The sequence below is a fragment of the Diplotaxodon limnothrissa genome, linkage group LG11, assembly GCF_057381915.1.
Source record: "Diplotaxodon limnothrissa isolate DT_005_m linkage group LG11, D_limnothrissa_male_GT1.1, whole genome shotgun sequence".
Taxonomy (NCBI): domain Eukaryota; kingdom Metazoa; phylum Chordata; class Actinopteri; order Cichliformes; family Cichlidae; genus Diplotaxodon; species Diplotaxodon limnothrissa.
Genome location: NC_140606.1, coordinates 22,950,891 through 22,968,848, shown reverse-complemented (window position 1 = coordinate 22,968,848; position 17,958 = coordinate 22,950,891). Strand labels below are relative to the sequence as shown.

General features: G+C 41.9%; 1 protein-coding gene across 6 annotated transcripts; it reads left to right on the top strand.

The window, feature by feature from the left end:
* The first annotated feature begins 601 nt into the window (after window positions 1-601).
* Window positions 602-17,734, top strand: stk40 (serine/threonine kinase 40). 6 transcript variants are annotated; one of them, XM_085366379.1, is made up of 12 exons: window positions 602-809; window positions 2,503-2,687; window positions 3,975-4,101; window positions 4,532-4,617; window positions 5,606-5,749; window positions 6,968-7,192; window positions 7,511-7,563; window positions 10,584-10,699; window positions 11,862-12,006; window positions 12,275-12,394; window positions 12,567-12,645; window positions 13,252-17,734. In XM_085366379.1, the coding sequence occupies exons 2-12, from the start codon at window positions 2,682-2,684 to the stop codon at window positions 13,468-13,470; spliced, it is 1,320 nt and encodes a 439-aa protein (XP_085222505.1). In that variant the 5' UTR covers window positions 602-809; window positions 2,503-2,681; the 3' UTR covers window positions 13,471-17,734. The 6 variants fall into 6 exon arrangements, with proteins under 6 accessions (XP_085222505.1, XP_085222504.1, XP_085222506.1 ...); XM_085366378.1 differs by having other exon boundaries at window positions 602-2,398; XM_085366380.1 differs by lacking the exon at window positions 2,503-2,687.
* Window positions 17,735-17,958: the final 224 nt, after the last annotated feature.

Below are 17,958 nucleotides of genomic sequence, written 5' to 3'. Positions count from 1 at the left end.
GTCATTAAAGAGAATCTGCAAGGTAAAGCCTTATGAAGCAACAATTCAGAGATCTCCTTACGTAATTGTGCACGAAACAGTTAAATGAAAAGTAAAGTCAGTGAGTAAAGTTAAAGACTGCTGTGTTTAATGTAATATTATAAATTATACGGAATTCCCTTTAATGTTAGATTTAACAAATGCAAGTTGTTTAATGTAAAAGCTTCACCCCTATTAATCCCGCTTCATTGTGAGTACAATCTTGCTCAAATAAACAAAGGAAAAACCCATGATTTATCATATTATCTGTAATTAAGTTGCCAGCAAAACATGACATTGCAAACATCATCCTTCAGTATGATTTACAATAAGCCTCTTCAACTCTTATGTAATCATTTTCACTTTGCAACTTTTATGATGCAAAGATAATATTTTTTAAAATGCAAGAAAGAACGCTAATTAAATCTTAGACTGTCTGGCAGACAGTCTTGTAGCTAAACTTCTATTTGCATAGAATTTCATCATCACTCTGAAACGGCTATGAAAAAACTGTCTGCATTGGTCGAGTGCGGCTGTCAATCAAATAAATTGTGTGCGTCATTTCCGTTGTCAGGTGGCGCTGTCGCTGTGGAAAGATGCGATCAGCGAAGAGCGGAGGCTTTTCCTTAATTGCTCATTTCGGTAATAGAGGCTAAAAAAGCCGAAAGCAAACCTCTGTGGTGTCTGCTGTGTAAAACGAGAAGCGCCTCACATCTACCGCAGCGTTCACCGAAGAAATGTCCATGTTTTAAGGAGGCGACACAGATTTAACCCGGCGGTTTAGGCTCGAGGTAAGTGAGATGGTGACTACGTTGCTATCTAGCTTTTTGGCACGGCTAGCCAGCTGTAATGTTACCTACTTTGTTTAAATGGCCTGCCGCCTGCTCTGTAGCCTCGAGCTTGGCGTTAGCTCACATCGCTCGCCAGGAGCAACCATATTTAAACCTCTTGGGTACGCGAGAAGACACGTAAAGCAGCCGTATTTCAGCTAACAGCCGCTCAGTGTAGTTGTCACCGAAATACTAACTCCTTGTTGTGCTGTGTGCCCCCTTTGTGTAGTCGGTAGATCCGTATTTAGCCGAGTAAATCGATCATATTCGCTGCCGTACTAAGTTTGTATGCGTGCCTAACATTGGTTTTATGTCGCTGTCGGTAAGTGTACAATGTAAAAATAACTTGCCTTGTGGTGTTTAAGCAATTGCCGCAATCAAGCATTCATTTATTCGCGCTTTGCAGTCTGGTTTAGATGCGTGTACCTAAACGTTTGAGATCGTTCAGGTAGTTTTTGTTAAAAGAGATCTATAGAAGAGCCAGACATCAGCGTCTGGCTGCTGGAGTACTGAGCTGCCTGTAGAGTGAATTTGTCCAAGTTGCAAAGCATAACGTCAGCGCTTTACTCTACGACCCGTCTCGTTTACAGTGCTTGCTGCCAGGACTGAACGGTGTCCAGTCCAGACCTTGTGGTTGCAAAATGGCACCAAACGACGTGTGCGCGTTTGTAGTTATTTTTGTCAGGTGATTTGCAATGTGACCTTGTGTCCACGACGTTGGTGTATGGTCAAGGGCGTTGTTTTTGCCAGAATCTAGTCGGCTGCATCTAGGAGCAGGGGCAGCGTGTGAACGGATATCAGTAGCATTGCATTTAAGCATAAGGACTGGAGATCTGACCTTGGAGTTACTTTGTCTGTAACTGGCTTTGCATCTGTGCATGTGTTATAGCATACCTTTCTGCACGGTTTTACTTTGTAATGTTTACTACCGAAGTGCCATTTTGCTTTTTCTCCATCTCTGTACTACCTTGCTATCGCAGTTCAGCTTTTCTTGCAGGCCAGACAAGTGGCTTGGAGTCTGGGTGGGTGGATCTTGAGACACCTACGTGGTTGTTTTGTTCTGATACTATTTAAGGAGCCCACATTTCTCGTGGGCACTGGCAGCGTGTCTCTCCTCCTTTTGTGTGATATGATTCAGAGGTTTTATCTGTTCTTGTCCTCCATCTGATACAGGCAGAGGCAGCCTTGCTTACTAGATCATAGGCTGTGCAGAGAGGCACAGCAGTGTCAGAAAAGGAACCGTGTGTTGTCATCACGCTGAAGTAATTTAGGTCAGTGTGGATAAATTGGTTAAATTGACCTTTGCTTTCTTTGATGACTCAGGTTGGCTCCACAGTACTGCAGCTAGTTTTTAGTAAGTACATGAATAGCTTTGGGTTCATTTGTGTGTTGTATCTGCCTATGAGTCATTTTAGTGTTGTAGTTCAAGGTGCATAAGCATTTCGGCTTATTCGGTTGGAAGAGAGAGTTGCTCCATGTACTTATTTAACTCTTGCACTCATCCACAATTTAGTTTATTTTCTGGAAACGCTGGAAGCCCCGTGTACACGGTTCGTTCTGTTAGCTTCTTTGGCGGCTGCCTGAAAAATGTATTTCCTGCCCACAAGTCTCATAAATTGTAATGCCTAATTATCTGTTGCTTTGTGTCCTCTAGTGTAAGATGCTTTCTTACTACTGGCAGCATGACTTGGTGTCACTCTGGCTTGTGCCATAAATGCAGTCAGAAAACCTCAGCTCATCAGACTCAGTGGGTGATGACTAGTGGAGATGGAGACAGATGGGCGAGAGACATGATGATGACACTGTCTGCTGTCTGGGATCACAAAAAGCCTCATGGAAGTGAGAATTCATACCAGCTCTACTGACTGCCAACTGTCCTGCCTCCTCTCTGCCCAAAAAAAAAAATTACTAACTGGCAGTGGTGCACGATTAGTTTTGAAACAGGAAGATGGGCAGGTTCATTAAAAAGAATTTTCTGGAGTTTGTCGGATGCAAGATTGAGATATTCTAAAGCTTTTTGGGTCTCCATCAAACTTTAAAAGATGTTGTATAATATAAGGTTTTTGTGTGTGGGGAATCTCTGCTGTGGCTCAAATATGCATACTACTTATCAGTGACATTTAACGTAGAGATGCGACACTCAGATATATCGCTTGTATGTGGACATTTTGTGTGAGCTTTTCTATCTCTAAGCTGCACCTGCCAGAGGCTTGTGCAGACTCTTATCGGTGTCATCGCTTAGACTTTTAAGGCTCTCTGGACGACAGCTGGGTGAATCATTCCTCTCGGTTCAGGGCACTACTTCCCTGTTATGGGAAACGGATGGGGTTTCATTACATAGGAACTCTGTATCAGTAAACAAAACATGCTGCATACCTCTTGCTCTCTGAATTCTGGGAGGCAGATCAGATCTGCTGTGTCAGTTAACGTAGTTTGTGCAATGATGTGTCACACTCTCTCTGCTTTTTCTGGCATGTGAATAAAGTTACTATCAGGACACTTTATTTTATTTATTTTCCCCCTCTGTAGTTAGAATATATCCGTTCAGATAGTCCTGGCTGTACAACAGATTTAGAGCGGAAGGATTTTCTGAATCAAGTCCACTGCAGCAGGAAAAGCTAAAGATTAAAGTATTAATCGGAAAAGCTTCCATTTTAAACAGTATTGTGCAAGTGGCTCTAATTTATGTGAAAGTGCTAGCTGTTTAAATTGCAGATTTTGGCACATTAACATAGGCTGTTGGAGATTGAATCTGAGGTGTTACCCTTGCCACGAGCAGCTATTAGTCGGAATGGTGCTGTAATGGCCTCGCATTGACACTGAGGTGTCGGTAACTGAGTGTGGAATATTTAAAGGTGGAGGTGCTACAAAGCCTTCCCCATTGTTCTTTCTACCACAGTCTGCAGAACTATTGCTAAGTTTATAGTAGATATGTTAAACATGTATCACTAGTTTTAAAAATACAGACTTGATTATAGATGAGTAGTACATGACCTCTGTTCAATTTGCTTTGTTTTTTTTGGCTTTGTTTTTTTTGTTTTTTTCCCCCCCCAGTCAGATGCATGCACTTTCCCTTTAACCTGACGGTCTTTATCTGATGTGCTAATCAGATTTATTCCCCTGTAGAGCTCCAGTATGTCTAAGCGGCGCTCGTCGGAGAGGGGGGCTGGTGAGACATCAGGCAGAGCCAGCAAGCTGCAGAGTCCCGGGATATCCGGTAGTAATGCCAAGAGAGCTGGGCCCTTTATTCTTGGTAAGGACACTAGTAGTGTTTGCTCAGTTCTGAAAAAGGTTGAAATGTTGGCTGGATGAAATTTCACCTAGTGTGCATTGTAAATATGCTTCACATGAATACAGGAAATAGGGGGGTGTCTGTCTGTGTATGAAGGGCCTAAGACAAGAATTTGAAGAATTTTTGCAGATCGTCATGACATTGACTAGAAAGGTCTTAGTCTGTTTGAGCAACTTTATTTCCTCCCATTGAAAAAATAATTTCTTTCCTATACTATAAAATGTACATTGGACACAACTCTTCCACTCTTTGCAATACAGACTTCCAAAGAAAACATTACACTTGAGGTGTTAATGGGTAAATGCAGCCTTTAATGAGTGGCAGTGAGAGCACACACACTTCAGCATGTAGCCTTTTGGTCATGCAGCTGTTCCCTTTCGTGTCCTTGCAGGGCCTCGCCTGGGCAACTCACCAGTGCCGAGCATAGTGCAGTGTCTGGCCAGAAAAGATGGCACAGATGACTTCTATCAACTCAAAGTAAGCCTGTCTGGGTAGAAATGTTGTTTTGTGGTGTTTTGAGTTTCTTTCTTACAAACATATGACTCAATTAAGATTGGGCATCTTGTTCAAAACAAAGCTACGTCACCTGTAGACACCTGAACTTTTGACCTTCCTTTTGTTGCTGTTCATTTTATTGCCCTGTTTAAGTCTAGCAGTCAGTTTACTGGGACTGTTCGATGTTTGTTAAACAAGTGGGGAGCTTTACAGTTGAGTGGAATGAGGGTTTGCGCCACCTGTAATGTCAACTTTTAAACCTCACAACCCTCCGTCATACGTATGACACAGAGCTTGTTTACTTCATTGACCTGAGTCCAGCTCGACCCTGTTTACTCCAGAACTTGGTGACTTAAGTCATTAAATGTTTTGTTTTAGGACTGAAGAGTAAGCAATTAAAGTGCGCCTTTTTTGGGGGGGCGGGAACGCTATCTGTGCCTTTAGCCCTTTTCTATTAGTACCTACTCAGATGACTCGCCATAGTTTTCCGGGTTTTCCATTAGGTCATAGTACCTCGTACCAGGGACTAAAGTAGTACCTGCTCAGCCAGGGTGCCAAAGTGATCAGAGGAGGTGGAAAAAATGTGATGCTGTCACCAATTGGCTGATCAGTGGTGTCACTCGATGAGTCATGAAAGCATCTCGTTCACGAAAATCAAAACCACCTTTTTAAACCTGGAAATCGGGGAAAAGGTTACAAAAAACATTTTGTGATCCCAGAGTCTGACGAGAAGCCACAGACCAAGCAGCAGATATATAGTTGCTTCGACGTCCATCTAGTAACGTTGGTATCGCATAGCGTCACGGGACACTTGGCTGTGTTGCTATAATGACGACCACACACATTAGGTGCTACTCGAAAGGAATGGGAAAAACCTGTCGGGTTGATCCGAGTAAATGCTAATGGAAAAGGGGCTTTTATAAACTCTTGTCTTGGGGCCTAATGTCTGCTCTGTGTGTGGTTACTGCAGATTTTGACGCTGGAGGAACGAGTAGACTCTGCCAAGGAGACACAAGAGGAGAGGCAGGGGAAGATGCTGCTGCACACCGAATACTCACTTCTTTCTCTGCTGCACAACCAAGATGGTGTGGTCCACCACCATGGCCTCTTTCAGGTAGGCTGAGACTTGAGTTGAGTTGCTTTTTGCTTTTGTCAGTGTGGAGGGATAAAATGTTTCTTAGTTAATGTTAGGAATATAAAGTTTTTTTGTTGTCTTTTTGTTTGTATGTTTTTCAGTCAATATTTGCTTTAACTGTTGTGCAAATAAGATATGCTAATGGCATCAACCTGTGTCGTCTATTTTGAACCACTTATTGATTGGTCCTTATTTGGCATCTAGTTATGGCTGAATTTGTCCTCATTGTAAAGAGGTCTAAGAATTTAAAACGCTTTATTGATTTATCTACAGTGAAGTTTGTTTGGCTGGCAAAGAAGTGTCTAATATCCAAAACTATGAAAACTTTCTGCCAAAATGTTATTTTAAACATTGCACTGGCCTAGAACCTCACAAGCTGTGCATTAGTCAGCACTAGGTCGGCAGGCATTCTATATGTGGAGAGGTTTCTATCACTTTCTATTCATTTTAGAATATGGTTTCATTATGCAAGTACAAGTAACGGCATGCACTTATCAGCTCAGTGGCAGCAGTAAGCTTGTCAGCCAGCTGTTATTCTCTTATCCAAGTGGTTTCAAAAGAGAAGTGGGAGTGCCATTAAAACTATATTTATCTGCAGTCATCTTCTGTTTACACTCACATTTATTCATAATGACCCCCACCGCCCACCTACCTTTTCACCTGTCTTCCCGTCGGCGTCCTCTTAACGTTGTTATTGTTAAATCTCTGTCTCCGTTTCCTCTTGTCTCTCTTTCACATCCTGTCTCTTTCATTCTGCCTGTGTTCTCAGAATAGCTGCATTGAGCCATGCACTCTGATTCATTTAGGCTTGTGATATTGATTGGATTATTATAGTGCATCTGTGCTGTGAGAGGCTGGGTTTAATGTACTGTTTAAGAGGTGCTGACTGAATCTTAAAAAAAAAAAAAGACAATCTGATACAAAAATCAATAAAGTGGTGTCTCTGCTAGGTGGTGCTGGAAGATGGAATCGCCTATGCTGGTCTATAGCACCCAGTGTTTCAGGGTAGATGTTGTCTTTATCTTGGGTACAGGCAGGCTGTTAATGGCTCCTGCGCTGCAATCTTTATTTCCAATCAATCTGTTAAATCTATTTGATCAGCTGATAGCAGAAAGCCCTTTTGTTTGCATGTGGTTTTGTTACCCCTTTTTGACTGGATATGCTGCATATTAAACGCATTACCTTTTTATTCTCCAGGATCGAGCCTATGAGATTGTGGAGGACACGGATGCTAACAAAATGCGCAAGATGAAAAAGCGTCTCTGCCTCGTGCTGGACTGCTTGTGTGCACATGACTTTAGTGACAAGACGGCAGATCTAATAAATCTCCAGCATTATGTCATAAAGGAGAAGCGCTTGAGTGAGCGGGAAGCCATTGTCATCTTCTATGATGTGGTGCGTGTGGTGGAGGCTCTTCACAAGGTAAATCTAAACGGATTGTGCTCGACTCATCGAAGAGCATTGTAAAGAATATTTCCCGTTGCACCACTCCAGTGTGTCTAAATGAAACTATGATTGTGCAATTTTCTGAGCAAACAGTTTGGATACTGCAATGTTTTGTCAACTGTTTAGAAAATACTTTTTTTTTTTTTCTCCCCCCCCCCCCCTTTCTATCATCATTTCTGATTACTCATTTCCCATGCTCCTGTGCCACTCCTAGAACAGATTGTTGTGATACGAATGATTCACAAAGCACAACATAACCTTTTTTTTTTCCCCCCTACTTTTTCCTGCTTGCAGAAAAACATTGTTCACAGAGACCTCAAGCTGGGAAATATGGTGCTGAACAAGCGGTAAGATGTGCAGCTTTTATTTCAGCACGGCATGTTAGTTGGCCAGTAATTCCTCCCATTATAGTGGGTGAGTTACTTTAGTGTGCCAGGCTTCATTCTCTCGGCTCACATGTGCATTAGGTCTAAACTGGCTCCAGCAGCCTGCTTCCAGTGTATATCTGAACATCAGTACAACCAGAGGTCGTGTTCTTAGATTAAGGGCAACATCAGTATCAGGAAACGAAAGCCTCACCATTTTGTGCTTAACACTTCACCCATGTGTGTGACTTCCTATTGCTGGATTTGTATTTCTATTTTTTTTTTTTTTCCTTTTTCCTTTCTTAAAAATGAGAGGCAAACTGGGCACTGGTTATGCAGCATGCAGGACCTTAGGTGCACCTCAGGTCAGATTTGCCATGCAGAATGAAAAACTACTCATCTGTAAACCATTCAACTGTTTAGAAAAGTGTATTGAGGGGTAAAACTGCCCCCCCCCCCCCCCCCCCCCCCCCACACACACACACACACACACACACACACACACACAATGGAAGTGCTATTTTTAGAGTTTAGACAATTGCAAAATGTTAAAGATGCATAAAGTTGTCTCAGAAAAAAGTTAAACATTAGGAGGACACAAAACCTCTTTAATTAAGGACTGAATGACTAAAGCTGACAGTGTTGTTCGGCCATGATCTGCAACTACTTGTACTGAGATGTCATGTACTTGGTTTATCTGCTTTATTGCACACTTTTTCATCTACTGCATCAGCACCCATAACAACCTGCAGTAGTAGTGATGAAACAATGTTTAGACCAGGGTAGGAGGGTGGTGGGGAGAGGAGCAGACGAGTGGAACACTCCGTCCCAGCTGGAGACAAAGGAGAGGCCTGCCAAAGGCCCATAGCTCAGAGCTGACTCACACCACCATGTACTGCACACACAGTCATCATTTATTTCATTATTTACACTACAATCCCTTTTCTGCATCTGTTGTCTGATCTATGCCCTTTTGTTATATCATTTTTTTTAATCCATCGTCCGTCCGTCCGTCCCCTCCCCATTTTAGGTTAATATTTTTATTTATATCTGTAGGTTGTCTTGTCTTTTTTTCCTCTTTGCAGTAGAGTCACCACTTGTATTTACAAACAATAGACTTCATAGCATACAAGTGCATCATACTTGTTGGTTGGCATGTTTCCTCATGACCCCACCCTGAGTACGTATGACTGTAATGTCAGTGTGCGATTTCAGTGCCAGCTGTTAACAGTATATTATGAATCCGTATTCAGGGTCACTATATTTAGATCTATAGGAATTCCTAATTTTAGATTCCATAGGCGTATGTGGATATGAACTACATAAATGTGTCTTTTTAAATTCTGTAAAAGCTGACAAACTCCTACTATAATCGATATAATAAAATGAAAATACAGTTGTATTAGACATGTAGTGGCTTTTGCATTGAAAACATTTTGTTACACAAAAACCTGGAACTTGGTAAGACCATTCAAATCAGTGGTTCCCATAATCTGCAAAATGAAAGTCTCTGAACAAGTTGCCCAGCGTGTAACCTCTTCTTGTCAGCTGGTGTATTATGATCAGAACATTGTGGGGAAGGAGAAGTCATGGGAGTTATTTAGGTTTCTGGTTTCCTGACTTGCCCTGGGTCACATGACCAGGAAGCAGAGATGATGTGGTCTCTCTTGCGTCCTCAGGGACCCTTGCCTCACGAAGCAAACATGCAATTTCATTTACCCAATCTCCGGTGCAAGAATAGAAGCCTGTGTCGTGATGCACACAGACAAAAGGACAGATCTCTCTATGAAGGAAGCTTTTATGTTGACGGTCCTTGAAGCATTGCCCTCTGTTCCTTTGGCCTATCCTTGTGCAGATCACAAGGCTGCTGTGTGGTTACAGTGACTTGAATTACAAAAGCTGTTAAAGGGTATTGATAACATAAAATTCTGAAAATCAAATTGTGACTTTTTCATAGGAAGATTGGAGGATTTTAGTCAGAGCGTTTAGCCAGAATTGTCATGGGAATAGTGAATGAAAAACGAGGCAGGGTGTGAAAGTGAGAGAGAATAGGGGAAGCTGTTGACCTTAGGCTTTTTAGAAAGCGGATGTGGGTGAAGAGCATGATCCAAAGGACCCGAGCTAGTACACGATGGCTGCTTTTGTGTACGAGTGCCCCCCCCCCCCTTTAGCGTGTTAGCCCTGGGAGTGATCGTGTGGGTTTGAAGTTGTTTGTGTACATATTTTAAACTTGAGCTTTATATATTCATTTAACAGCCCATCACCATGCAGGCTTAGTCATCGAAACAATTATTCTAAACCACAGGTTGACTCATGTTTGTCAAAGTGCAGCTTTGCTTTTTGCTTTTTTCCCCCCTTCCCTCTCTGCTAAAGGAACATAGTGCACAGTCCCTCAGTTTGCTCATGGCAAATTTAACTGCACTGAATCAAAGTCTCATTGGAGAAATCCTAGTACTACCAGGGAAGCAAAGTTAATCAAACCTGTAAAAAGAGTGAGTCTCTGAAGCACCACTGTATCTGGACTGATGTTGTTCTCATAAAGGCTGTAGGCCAATAATAGCTAACACCATACCATCGGTGCTTATTTGTATTAAGTATATTAGCTTTATGCATGGTTTCAAAATTGAGATTTGGCTACAGTTTGTCTTTGATCCAAAGTGTTCTGCAGTTAAGCCCTGTTGCTCTGAGCATAAAGTTGTTGTTTTTGTTTTTTTGTTAAGATGCCAATACTGCATGTAAAAGCTTTCAACAACTTTTGCAGAGCTTGAAGCCAACTTTATCATTTGTTGTATTTTTTATTTATTTATTTAAATCAAGCCTTAGGGGCAAGACAAGTCTTTATTCCGTTAACTGAATGTGTTGTGTTAAGTCTGAACTGTGTTTTGAGCAAGATTGTTGAGAACATTAAAAAAAAAAACAACAAAAACCCCCCTATCAATGGGAATATTGTGTTCACCGTTTGATTGAAAGCATTAACAAGTTTGTTTTGCATGTCCTCACAGGACTCATCGAATCACCATCACAAACTTCTGCCTGGGAAAGCACCTGGTGAGTGAGGATGACCTTCTGAAAGACCAGAGAGGAAGTCCAGCTTACATCAGTCCGGATGTACTAAGTGGTGAGTGAGGGTTTCAGGCATGGATTGTTTTTTTTTGTTTTTTTTTGTTCTTTGACCAATTGTACCAACTATCAGAAGTGAAATGGGTTTGCTTAGTGTGGGTGAAACAAGTGTGCAGGGTTTTTTGTTTGTTTTCCTTTTTTCCCTCCTCCCTCCAAATGCAGACTAGAAATGTCTGAGTAAAATTATGGAATCGTGATTCCTTCTCTGAAGCCAGATAGGAACTTTGTTTTTGTGTTGTTGGTTGTTTTTGGTTTCATAATGCTTAGCAGTCAGGTCTTGTGTTGGATTTTCCGGTTATTGAGCAACCCAGAGGTATGTTGCAATCCTGGACTGGCAAAAGCAAGAAATGGCCTTTTTGCTTTTATTTGAGTAATCGCAGTGATGTTGCATCCTACTGCTGTATGGTATGCATCTGCAAGGGGAAGCTACTTTACTCTTGTTGCTCTGCTTTTTTGGCTTTTTTCCTTTTCCCCAGCTTGATGGTGCTTCTGTTAAAATTGCACACCCAAGTGCCACTATTAACGCCAATTCAAAAAGAACTTTAATTACTGATTTCCAATGCAAACTCTAGGACAGAAAACAAGAGAAGTATAATTTCAAGCGCAGTTCTTTCATGTCCAACCAGTCAAACTGTAGATAAAACCGCAGCGTGTATATCAGCATAACGTGACAGGCACACAATTAAACAGAGCTTCAGTGACTCATACAGTGATGACTCACTAGAGGGAAACTACTCCCATCTACCCTTTCCCCTCCCATCCCCTGCCTGTGTGTCACAAGCTTTAACATAATTGCCTGCTGCTGTTGCTGCAGACTCTCTGGCTCTAACAACAACACTGCCTATGGTCATGCACAGCCATGACACTCCACCCTCGCCAGCATCAGCTTCTCATTGTTGTTCTTCTGATTTAATGTCTCGTCTGGCTTTCAAAACATTTTTTTAAGGTGCTTCTATTGGAAGTTTCTTTGAAGTACAACAGATGTGGAGTATTTGCTTATACTGTTAATCATTAAACCTCGTGATTTGATGGCAATTTAACTTGCTGAACAGTTGGTTCCTCCTCACAGGGCAAAAACTGACATTGCACCAATTGTCAACCTGTTTTCTGTTTGTCATGCATGCTAAATAGACCCTTATCCCCCTCCTTCCTGCTTCCAGGTCGACCATATCGTGGAAAACCTAGTGACATGTGGGCGCTTGGTGTTGTTTTATTCACAATGCTGTATGGCCAGTTCCCCTTTTATGACAGCATGCCTCAAGAACTCTTCCGCAAGATCAAGGCTGCTGAGTACTCCATCCCAGAGTGAGCATTTATCTTTGTGGAGATTTAATTAAAGTGATCACATTAATATGACATTTTGCTCTGTTATTATTCTTTCATTCAAATTTGTTCTGAGATACAATCTTGCATTGTCTTTTGTTGTACTGCAGTAAAATCAAGGATTTAAATGCATTTGCTTTCGACAGCATTTTGATATTTATTTCAAACCTGACCATGTAGAGGTTTTTGTTTTAGGTTTTTTTGCTTTAAAGAAAAATCTTGTCCTTTTCCCTTACACCACCATTTATAGGGACGGCCGTGTGTCAGAGAACACGGTGTGCCTAATCCGAAAGCTACTGGTGCTGGACCCTCAGGAAAGGCTGACTGCAGGAGAGGTGCTGGAGTCCCTCGGTGCCATCATTGCCTCATGGTAATTGCGCCACCTGCTGGATGTTTGAGTGAATCAGATGTTTTGCATTTTGTTTGCAGAGAAACGAAAAAATTTGACTTGCACTGCTTTATTTGCACATTTCCTGGTATTGGCTATAAACCATTTGCAGACAGACAGTTCCTAACGATTAATGTGTTATGTTTAATCACAGGCAGTCAGTTTCAGCAATGAGTGGCCCTTTGCAGGTGGTTCCAGATATTGATGATCAGGTCAATCACCCGGAACAAGAGGTAAGATCTTGGAGGAAAATTACATTTAAACTTAATAATAATGGATTGGATTTATATAGCGCTTTTTAAGGCACCCAAAGCCAAAGACAATACCACTATTCATTCACTCTCACATTCACACACTGGTGGAGGCAAGCTACAGTTGTAGCCACAGCTGCCCTGGGGCAGACTGACAGAAGCGAGGCTGCCATATCGCGCCATCGGCCCCTCTGGCCAACACCAGTAGGCGGTAGGGTAAAGAGTCTTGCCCAAGGACACAACGACCAGGATCGGGGATCGAACCGGCGACCTTCCGGTTACAGATGCGATTCCCAACCCCCTGAGCCACGGTCGCCCTAGGATACACAACTCAAAGGATACATATGCAGCAGGAGCTACATACTGAAAGTGGGTCGTAACAACATTGTAGCCACAGACCATAGGGAATTTGGGTGACCCAAAAGTGATGAATCACTTCCAGTTTGGACACAGCCAAACTGAGCGTCCTTGATGCAACTATCAAAAGTTGAATATTAAATTTTAGTTACAAAAATCTCTTTACACAATGTTGACTTTTTGCTACCACACTAACTGCAGCATATTGAACTGGATGCTTTCTTTCCTCAGGCCAAGGTGATAGAAGAGTCTTCGCAGTACGAGTTTGAGAACTACATGCGGCAGCAGCTGCTGCTAGCTGAAGAGAAGAACACTATCCATGAAGCCAAGAGCTTTCTCACAAACCGTCAGTTTGGCAGCATCCCACCTGTAAGGCGTCTTGGACACGATGCTCAGCCTGTCAGCCCACTAGATGCTGCCATCTTGGCACAACGTTTTCTGCGGAAGTAATCCCTCAATGACCAATTCTGGACTCTGGCCTCCCAGGAAGTAAAGAAACCTGCAGAGTCTAGAGAGGACTGGTGTAAACCCATTCCCCTCACCCCCCTCACCCACAAAATTGAACTTGCATACAGGAGGCCTGAGCTGATGTACAGACGGCCTTGTATGTAGGTGGGGTTTTGGCAGTCTAGGTGGAACAGATAGAAAGTGGGTACCAGAACAAACTGCCAACCCAGAACTTCACTTCTCCTGTCTGAATCCTCTTGTGAAACATGGCAAGGCCTGCAGGAAGATCTGAACCAAAGGTTCCTGTCTTCAAGTCGCCCACAGTCAGATCTCACTGTGCAGCAGACGTGATTGCATAGTTTCACACGGCCCCAACACAAGGCTCTGCCTGGAGTGTTGAAGAAACTATCAACCCTGTGTTCCTCCTCTGTCGAGGATGCCCTACTGTAACACTTCCCTTCCCAACCAATTCTGGATCCCCTGAGCAATACAGGACCAGAATCATGTAGCAACCCCCTTTCTTCCTAGTGGTAATGGTATTGCCTCAAGTCGGATCACTTGATCACAGATGTCACTTCTGTATACCTCCATTCCAACCTCCTCTCCTCACTCCTTCCTCTCAGTCTGTTTTCCTGTAATGTTCCTGTCTGTAACTCTGACTTCAAATCAATCTACCTCTCTGTCTCTCTTCTGTTGGTAAACCATGCTCACTGTTCTGAGACAAGGGATTGTAACAATTGAATCTTGATGCCACCAGTGACATAGCATTAATGTTTTCTGTCAGTGATAATGCTTTGAAACCTTGTCAGTGGTTTCAAAAATTCAAATAAGCTTTTTTAAATCATAATTAAGTAGCATTTATCCCTATATTTGCATTGAAGAAAGAACTGAAGATCAAAGTATGTACAAGCATCCTTTGGTATTTGCAGAATGCATTGTCTCCCGCTTTTGCTCATCCCTGTGGAAATCTATTTTTAGCATCTAGGCAGCTAGTGTGAGGTACCTGGAAGTTACAATGCCAAGAACTGAATGGGGGAAAAACTGTTGGCTCCTCCCTGCCAAGGCATATTGATAACGCTTCCACAGTGCCAGTATAGTGACGATCGGGCACTGTCTTGTTTCTATTGCCAAAAATCTTGCCTTAAAGTGCCCCTATTATCCTTTGTAGGTTTCCCTGTCCTTTTAGTCTTGCATGACTATTTCCATACATGTGAAATGTCTGAAAAGTTGGAGCCAAGTGCAGTTCAAGGGGAATTATTTGCAACTGTGGAAAATGGTGCTGATGAAATGCCTGAAACTCCTTGCTTATATTCCTCTTTCCCCCCCTCATCTGCATTACTATGTAACACACTGCCATTGTGGCAAAGGTTTGGCATGACCTCAAAGGTCGAGCAGCTGTCTCAGCTACATGCAGACGCAGCCAGCTGCCTCAGTCATTACTTCCTTGCCAGAGTCGCTCCTGCTAACTAAAATGTCACAGCTATAAGCAAAGCACAACAAAAGTTCAGTTGTTCGCTGCAAGCGTGAAAACCGCTTTCTTTGTGTACTCCAGCATCTGAAGAAATTTGAACTTTTCTTCTTAATATTCACGCAGCCATAACGGTTAGGAAGTCGTTTATGTGTTTGGTGTTGGCATGGTGCCCGGCTAACTGTACTTTCCATTTTCTTCTCTTGGGCTCTGGTCATACTAAACTGTATTTTAATGCAGCTGTTTTCCCACTAAACATGTTGTCATGTGAACATGTTTCTGTTGCCACAAAATGGACTGAGTATAAATGGTGTCACAAACACAACCCCCGTGTGTAAATGAGCTGTCACTTTAAAGCCGTTTTCTGACCCCTGCTGCTCTGTACTACAGTTTCTATAAGCGCAATGTCATCTGACCAAAATCCCCTTTACCCAAGTTAGGCATGCATGTGATGGTTGCAAATACTTTTTCCAAGCTTTCACGGAAAAGAAGCAAAAATGTGGCTAAAGCTTTGTTACCACTCAGAACAGGCATTTGTCAAGCCAACTGACCAATGAGCAGGCTTAAGGAAAGGGGGCAAAAAAGGGGTTTCAGTGTAAGTAATGTACAGTGTGAAATTTACCAACCCATCCCACACTCATGCATGTGTGCGTGTGTGTGGACCATGTAAACCTGTTCTGTGGGCACTCCCTCTTTAAGGCCTGTAAGTAAGTCTAATAGGGGCACTTTAAATTTACTTTTAGCCAAGGAAGCCGGTACCCACAGGCTCATTCAGAATCAAATGGCTTCCAGGTATTTAACTTCCCTGTTTCTCTTTATAAAGACGGATTTGGGATAAGTGTTTCAGTATGAATGTGAATGTTTGACGTGTCCATGAGTGCATGTTGTCTTTTGGGCCAGGCGAAATGATGGTCTGAGGCTGTTAACTGTCTCAGACCCTTTAAGCTATCCTCCAATCATTGTGTTCTGTTATCTGGCCTGCCTCAGTGGCAGACACTGTGAAAACTAGTGCAGGCTTTGCTAAAACCGGGCTTGACTGAATGTTTTAGGGGATGACATTAATGCTTTAAGATTGGAAATGATCACATATCTGTTGCCATTCTCAGGCCTCTCTCTTGTACATGCTTGTATTATCTTATGGCGTAGGCTCCTGGCTGGTAATGAATACTATAAGTCATAGAAAAATTCAAATACAGACTCAGATTTTAAGTTTAGTTGCTGGGTTTTCTTGGCATTCTTAAGTGTTTCTTCAAACCATGGCAAAGCTACTAACCAGTGACTGTTAGGCATTTGTGCACTGCAACTTGCCTTTGCATATTGGTACCTGCTTTCTAGGCTTATTTATATTCAAACTGATTGCATGAACTTAGGCTCTTGAATACTTTCAAATCTTTACTACTTCCCCTTGTAATTTCATACTTTTATTCACTTGTGTAGACTTTCTCCCAAATGCCTCCACTGGAGCTTGCATCACAGACATTGATTATAGATGGTCCCAAAAAAATTAAGTGACATTTCAGACAGTGTCACTTAACTTTGGGTCTGTTTCATTGATTTAGACCAGTGAAGCAGACCCCACATCTTTGCTTTAAGCGTCAGCTCCAACAGTGGTTCTGCTTTAACCCTGTTATTTTGATCCTTTTCTGCCCGTTCATGAAATGGTAGCATTTCTATTTTGTTTCCATTCTTTGTATTACTAAGTCTTTCTTTCCATTTTGCCATAATGTCTGTGATCACCTTAAGCTACACTAATGAGACTGACTTTTGCATAGTTCTATTTTTTAAAGAAAACAAAATGATACTTGCATGTTTTCCTTATTTTATAGGAGGGGTTGTTTTGTAGTGTTTTGTTTTTTTCCTTTTCTTATATTTACCCCCCCAAAAAACTCCCTACACTTGCTGGTCAGTATGTAAATAATGCACCATCATGACTGCCCCAGTCATTGTATCTATTCCACCCCAGTGAGATACCAGCTCTGCTTCAACACATGGGATTGATGTGTGCTTTAGCTCACGTTGGCCTTCAAGTACCACATCTGGAGGCTGAAATGTGTAAAGACAGCTGTTGGCTTTCTCCCACCTCAATGTGAATTCCATGGGTTATACAGCAGTATTGTAGTAGTAATAGCATAGGTTCAGTAGTGGCTGTGGGGGTTTTCTTAGCACCATAACTACTGCTGGATTTTTACATTGATACTGTGGAAAGTGTCTTAACACCATCTCCAGTGACACGTCTACAGTTTAGTAACTCAAGAGTTGATGTTATGTCCCCTGAATCAGTGTTTCACTTTCTAGCTAGTGGTTTTTACCACATTCAATGTGTTTTACAGAGTTGTATTGGTAGATTGCATTGTGGACTGAAAGCATGGAAATTGTGAGAGAACTCTGTGTAAAAACACGTGATTATTGCAGGATATTTGGATTTGCCAGTAAAACAAGTTGTAGATGATTGGGTTCCAAAAAAATCTCAATCTAAATTGAAAATCAACCTCCCCAACTGAAAGTAAAAATTTTATACATTTTTTTTTTTTTTTTTCCCCTCAAATTTAATTTTACCCTAGTTTTAAAGTTGTCAGTATATAACTGATGTATAGCTGACTGTTTCAACTGGAAACTTGGTGTAGGATGTGTGGCGTAGTTTAAACCCAATGGGAAAATGTGTTGTAAGCTGCTTGGTTGGACATGGGCATCTAAATACAGAAAACTGCGTAATTGTACAGATGAGAACGCGTTTGTATAAAAACATATTTTTCTACTTCATCAGATCTCTACATGCATGTCAGCAATAAACTTTGATATGGAAACATCCAGCTGTCTCATTCTTTCCCACTAGGTGGAGCAGTTAAAACAAAAACAAGACTGCAGTAGGGGGATTGTATTCTAAGTAGACCCATAAAAAGACTACCTCTCCTATATATTCTACCAGATTTGGACAAAAGAAATCTATAGAAAACTTGTACAACTGTTAGACGTCTCTAGATGTGCGGTTTCAGTGCGCCACCCGTGTTATAAATGACTCCCTT

Excerpts from the sequence above, each read along its gene's own strand:
- stk40 (XM_085366377.1), top strand. The coding sequence starts at position 1,727 with ATGTGTTATAGCATACCTTTCTGCACGGTTTTACTTTGTAATGTTTAC. Across the intron at positions 1,871-3,974 it reads ACAAGTGGCTTGGAGTCTGG|AGCTCCAGTATGTCTAAGCG; the intron begins GTGGGTGGATCT and ends ATTCCCCTGTAG. Across the intron at positions 10,700-11,861 it reads CAGTCCGGATGTACTAAGTG|GTCGACCATATCGTGGAAAA; the intron begins GTGAGTGAGGGT and ends TCCTGCTTCCAG.